This window comes from Magallana gigas, chromosome 9 (assembly GCF_963853765.1).
Source record: "Magallana gigas chromosome 9, xbMagGiga1.1, whole genome shotgun sequence".
In the NCBI taxonomy this organism is placed as follows: Eukaryota; Metazoa; Mollusca; class Bivalvia; order Ostreida; family Ostreidae; genus Magallana; species Magallana gigas.
This window is the reverse complement of record NC_088861.1, coordinates 20,462,710-20,469,675: the sequence shown is the minus strand read 5'-3', so window position 1 is coordinate 20,469,675 and position 6,966 is coordinate 20,462,710. Positions and strand designations below refer to the sequence as shown.

Here is a 6,966-nt window from a genome sequence, read left to right as displayed (position 1 = left end):
GTCTATTTAATGTTACAATGTCCATAAATAATTATAAAAACAAGTGTTTAAATTGAATTTGTGTCAAGTCTAAGAATATATGTAAAGTTAATCAAATTACCTATGAATTGACGGAACCATGCAAATTGCTATCAATGGAAGTGTACAGAAATTGAATGAGACTTGGCAAAGATACTCACGATAACCTAACTTGATTATGATAAGATTTTTATTTCATAACATAAGTAACCATGGAAACGAATAGCATTTGAATTTCCCCTTGTTCCTTTTAAAGATCTATTGAAAAATAAGACAGTATTCAATTCATTTTAGTTTATTGGTAAAACTACACATTGCAATTGAATGAAACTCATTTCTTTATATTGTGAAAACTTATAGTAAATCTAAATGATATTAAAATAATTTTATTAACACAATACATAAAGATATAAGGGCCTTAACTTCATGAAAATACTGAAATTTTACCAAAATTAACCTACTTGCAAAACTGCCCAAGACATGCATCAATTGATATGATATTTTGTCAGCTTATAGATTCTTTACTTGTCTTTAATTTGTGAAATTTTGTTGCAAATGAAATTCAGTGATAATTTTAATGAGCGTGGGGGAAGGGGTTGGACATTGGTGTACTATTACATAAACTAGAAAAAAATAACATTATTTTTTTAGATTTTTTTTGTCAAATAAAACATGTTATGTTGAGAATTAAGTAGTCTTAAAATGAGTAAAAACTAAACAAACACCATTACTATGAATTGCCCTAGGTCGGGGAGTGATTTAAAAAAACTTGCAAAATTAAGATAAGGCTTGCAGTCCATTGTAGTTTGAATCTGTTTAATCTCGTATACTTAGTACATGCCATACATCTTTTTGTTCAGAAAAAAGAGTTCTAATATTGTCATTGTAAACAATATTGCCCCATCTTGTATGAATATTCTCTTGATCAACTCATGTAATTTTAAGTCGTGTGCTGAAATGTGTCTATAATTTTATTATCTAGAATGTGTTTCCCCACAGCTAAATTTTTCTGGAAAAGTTGATTATAGATTTTCATAATGAATGTTGAGCTATAATCTGTGAGCCAATGCTTAAAAGAAGTTATATTTAGGGTTAATACTATAAAATTGTAGTGTCATCAAGTATGCATATTTCATAACAAAGTCACTTATATTTTGAACCTAATTTTTAATGCATAGAAAACCAGAGGACGAATTCATTTTGATGTACAATGTACTAAGATATTTCCTTTGTCAAAATGTTTTTTTTCTTTCAAAGAACTGATCAAGTAAATGATTAATTGTTGCCATTTAATATGCCGTTTCATTACTCAACTCAAAAGACACTAAAACGCATCTTAATTAAACAGTACAATCGCTTTATTAGTTAAAAATAGAGATAATTTGTTTGATAAAAAAGCGTCTACGGTAACGGCTCAAAAAAGACATCAAACTGCTAAGATTCCTCAAGTCAAGTTCAATTTCGACTCTGGATCGATCGGATAACAGTGTTTTTGCATGTCACATAATCTCAAGTTATGATAAAATTAATAATTTGATTCAAATTTTCATAAAGATTGAAGTTACATGTACAAGCAGAATCGTCATAAAATCATATTTGGTTACACAATAATGTTATAAATAATACAGCTTATTTTTTATAATTACATGTTTCAAATAAATTGATTAAAATGCCAATTATAATAACAGCTTTGAATTTGCCTGGATTATAAATGCCAATTATACATTATCATTTACATGAATATTTCATACATGTACATATGACACTTTTAGATAGTTATACCGAAATGTTATGACTGTATACATTTAATACCACTTCCTCGTGGTTCAATTTTGCTTCATTGTGTAAAACGACGTGCCGAAAAATTATGATATCTTTTTGAATGGTAACACAGAAAATAAGAGTACCGAAGAAATTCTAAAGATGGTTTAAAGACAAAAGAAAGCCAATATAAAGTACTACATGTATCTAAATGTGTCACATCAATAAAACAACATTCAAAATATCACAAATTTGCTTTTGTTTGTGGTATTTTAGGAGCAGGAATCGTGTAATGATAACTTGTTGTGCTATTGAACGTAATAAATTGTAAAGTTGAATGTAATTTAAAGCAATGCAATGTAATAAGCCGAATTTTAAATTTTAAGTATAGTTTAAATAATCATTTTTAGTGAAAAGAGTGTAATTCAAACTATTATACATGAATAAGAAAGATGTCCACCACTGAGTGTCCCCACTCCCCACAATATTCGATCCCGAAAATTAGCAAAATGATGTTATTGGGGAAAATCTGTTCACAGGGTGCATTGCACACTTTTGAAGAATAAGTCCAGAATAATAAATGTGATTTGTGTTTTGAAAATAATTATAGTGTTTTGTATTGTTTTTGTTTTTACTGGGAGTTGGTATTTTCCAATGTGATTTAAAAAAGATTTTAATCGATACAGTTGATATAAATGCAAAAGAAAGAATTTTAAGTGTCGCAGAAAATACATTCAGATCTGCTATGTATAGATTTAAAGATGTGGCATATGAACATTTTATGAACATTAATTCAACTGTAAACATGTTGTTGCTATATCCTGGTTTTGATTCAAATAGTATACTTTCTCAAATGCAATTTGAAATCAAATAAACTTCAATTGCCAAATAATTGGAATTTAACCATTAAAGTTACATTTCAAAATCCTTGTAATGGTAATGGTTATTTAATTTTATGTTTTGGCATGTATTTGTACATGTATTTGTAACGTGATTACCTACTCTCTATTGTAATTGACCCAACCATTCTTTAGAAGTTGATAAAAACGGCGATAATTTATCTCCAAAGGCATCTTAACTTATCTTTAATTATGCTTAGTTAACCTTTCTTGTATTTCTTTTACTCTTGATTTGACCTGAGGTGGCTTTTCTTTTAGATCTAATTGTTCTTCTTTTTCTGTTGAATTTTTATTCTCATTGCTCGTAGAAGAAGACAATTCAATATCTGTAATAAAAAATATGTTTTGAAATGTTAAATGTGACCATATCTGTTTAAAATTTCAATATTTAATCTTTGTGAAAATGCATATTTCTATAATTTTTATCATCTCTTGGAAGACTTTTAACTATTGCTTATGCAATGACAGCGAATAAGAAATGTTCTGTAATTCCTTTAGCCAAGATCCAATTCATTAGACCCATAGTTGTTACTTGTTTACGTTTAAACAACGATTTAAAATATCAATTTTCTTATAATATTTAATCCAAACAATAATATTTGAGTTTGTAGGAAGCCTAAAAATGATATAAGAGAGAGAGAGAGAGAGAGAGAGAGAGAGAGAGAGAGAGAGAGATATGGATGTGGTTTAATAGTTTTTGGATCAAAGAGTTCTTCTGCATTGTTTTCCTCACCAATCTCCTGTTCTTGTTAAATAAAATATAGTTCAACTAAAACAACTGTTTGAATAAATGAATCTTATAGCTTTATTACAGCATTTAAACTGAAAACTCTCAGAAAACTCCCACATATTGCTGGTTCATTTTCAAAATTTATTCTGAACATTAATTAGAAAAAATACATTTTAAAATAGATCAATGCGTAAGATTTTAAATGCATGAAAATTGTGTGGAAGCACTTTTACAAAAATAATATTTTTTTTAGACATCCATGTGCAATTTCCCGCTCAAATAAGAGGGATAATGAACAATTCTCATAGTTTTCTCTCTGTCTCATTTAAAATGACAAAAATAGTTAGTTATAGCTGTTTTCTATTTATTTCTATTATATAAAAGAAACTGTTATGAACTTATGTCTGATAAACTCTAGGCGATTGCACTACTAGTACATTTATTTGTATTACATGCATATGGTAAACAATCACATCGGAACTTGTGTTTCGGATATCCTACGCGGGGATGTTAATTTAGCATGTAATTGTGAAAAAAACATATCGTAGTAATTTATACATGCACCTATATGAAAATTTAACAACCTTAATCTAACCTAAACGTAGATTCAGCGTCTTAAATGAAAACGAATTGTTGTGTAACTTTGATTTGATGTTGTCAAAAATTTGCTGAACAATATCACTTATTAGGTTTTTATTAATTACGCAGGCTTTACCCTGTCGTTGTTTACGATATAAAAAACCGACTGGAACAACACTACATGATATATTTTAAGTTCACAGTTAACATGTATCGACAGTTTGTAAGTTACCATATGAGCATAATTCGACCAAGGTAATATTTTTTATATCACATGCTTGTTTCTTTGCAATATCACAACAAAAAAATTGAAATATCAGTTTGTTTCCCAAAATAGGGAGGATTCACTACCTACCTTTTTGCGATTCGTATTTATTTTCACTATCCCTTTCTTTTTCATCAGCACTGATTTCGTATGATCGCATTTCCATCACTAAAATATAAAGTCAAAAAATATTTATTACTATAAAACACTTTCTATATTGTTTTGTTTATTTGTTTGTTTTAGCCCCACGCCATGAAATGATATGGACTCCAACTATCACTAAAGTGTTTTTCACAAAACTTTTCCAATAAAAACCAATGTTCATTCACAATTTAAAACTACATTAACATAAATACATGTAGTTTGACTTGTAGCACTGATAAATAAGGACATGTACAATCTGTAACTTAATTTTGAGGTTTTTTCATCGTTAAATATTTTCAAAACATTTCAGCCTTAACCACATTAATCCCAAAGAATACAAGAACATATTTCCATTTTTCTATCTGTTTTAAGTGACAATAGATTTAAACTAAATTGTTTGGTATTAAAATGAATTATGTATGGGTTGTTTGAAATATAGTGTTAAATTAGTAATATATATCTGTAGATGCCAGATCCTGTACATATAGTTGTAGGTCCTATTTACATGTATGCTTCTTTGATTGATTTGATAATTTTGACAATTCAATAAAAACAGTTATTATGCACACTTTAAAAGGTTGCACATTCTTAAATAACTTAACGACATCTATTTATTGAAAAAAAACCTAAAAATGATCATTTCAGAGACAGTACAGCTGAATGGAGAAAGGATGACTGCACTTAATGCTGTATTTGAGGTCCTTTTTTGGTCACTGCTGTTACGCTTATTCCTCGCTCGATCTTACTTCAAGTCATTTGTCAAATAGTTTGGTCTGTTTCCAACAGAAACTTAATTATTGTCATATTGGATTTCAACTGCGTTGCAATAAAATAATTCAAATTGTTGGTTTTTTTTAACCCTTACTGCTCTGCAGATATCTTGAATTTAGACTTGTCTGCCCTTGATTGAAGATAAGACTCATAAATATGAATAGATGGTTGATCTAATAAGATCTATGGTCGATACAACGACCTTGTCAGCAAATACAATCACCACTTGATCGAATGCTGATTGGCGTTTTTCATGCTTATTGTTAGACCATAATTAATCGCCTAATTGTATACGGACTTTTCCGTTTTTTTCCCGATTATGACAAAAAGCACAAGGCGGGTGTGACCGGTCAGCAGAGTATGCTTACTCCTCCTAGGCACCTGATCCTACCTCTATCTTTTTAGAGGTCCATGTTGCTCTGCTTTGAATTTGTATTTTGTTTTATGGATATGTGAGATGGTTGACAGTTTGTTATTGTCATTTTTCATTGTAACGAGCGGTATAAAATTAGAAAAGCTGTACTATTCATGTAAAACATCATCATCATATCTCTCTCTCTCTCTCTCTCTCTCTCTCTCTCTCTCTCTCTCTCTCTCTCTCTGCATGTTGCCTTTTTTTGAGAGGTTTTAAAACCTAATTTAATCAGTAACACAGATAACCAATGATTTCCTATAGACATCTCAAAGAAATATAAAACCACCACTCGATTGGAACTGAAATAGGTATGGACAAATAATATCGCTTAGGAAAATGCGTCTTACCCAACACGTGACGGGAGTAGTGTATTCACCGTTACCGTGGCATAGAAATCACGTGGTAAAGTATAATATTCAACAGGTCAAAGTATACCGTTTCAACAGAGAACGCGAGCGCAAGAAGAAACAGTTTTTTTGTCTGTTTAACCATGAGCGCATGTTTGTCTATTAATCTGCTTTTAACATAAACTTAACATAAAAATGAATATATAACTTCTATTTAGGAAGGAGTCTTCTCGTTACCAAACATACTTCTTATAATAAGAAATTCAAAAATTTTGACACAGTCAAACGGATCATATTACCAAATGATTCTCACAGTTAACTTTTTGTTTTCGCATTAAGGTCAGGTAAAGGTCACTACCTTTTTCCTCACGTAAAGGATGATAAACATAAGTGTAGTTCTTTGCAGTTATGTAGACATTTGTTTAAGATTTGAAGATTCTATTCTTCAAAGAAATGATAGAGCATCAGAATGTTTATAAGCTTATACCACTAAATTGCAATAAATATTTATACTAAAATTGATATTGCTTAGCCCGCATTTCCTCTATTTTTCTTAAATTTTGAAGAAATTTTGATTATTTCTTATGCTTCCAATAATAAAATATTTCTGATTTTTATATATTATGAAGACTTTATATAAATATATAAATTGACAGAAAAGCTTATATATTGACCATTTAAAATGAGAGAAAAACTTATTTTAGCGATTTCTTCACAAAAATCAATGTATAGACTGGGCGCTTTAAAAAGCTTATAAAAATTTAATTTGATAGGCAAATCATATTTTAAAAACTTATTCTGAAACCCAAGTATCATATCAATAGTTCACAATAGTAAAAAATCCAACATTGATGTTATTTTTAAAATGCTAAAACAGACTCATTAATCTGCAGCAATTCTGAATTGCAAAATATGTGATATTTTCCTGCGCCAATATTCCACCAAGAATATAGTCCTTGTAAGATTCTAAACATTGATTACTTTTTCTATGCCAAGTTGTATGATAGTCAAAAAGAAAGAAAAATATACTATTTTAA

At 29.3% G+C, this 6,966-nt stretch overlaps 1 protein-coding gene across 4 annotated transcripts in view; it reads right to left on the bottom strand.

Annotated features, from left to right (window-relative positions):
- LOC105343695 (myb-like protein X) overlaps positions 1-6,966 on the bottom strand; it is a 28,322-nt gene continuing 21,356 nt past the window's right edge. For all 4 annotated transcript variants that reach the window (XM_066070679.1, XM_066070680.1, XM_066070682.1 and 1 more), the window contains 2 exons: positions 4,343-4,420; positions 1-3,004 (listed from right to left, as the gene is read on the bottom strand). In XM_066070679.1, coding sequence (XP_065926751.1) covers positions 2,865-3,004; positions 4,343-4,420 — 218 coding nt within the window. In that variant the 3' untranslated portion in view covers positions 1-2,864. The remainder of the gene's footprint in view (positions 3,005-4,342; positions 4,421-6,966) is intronic.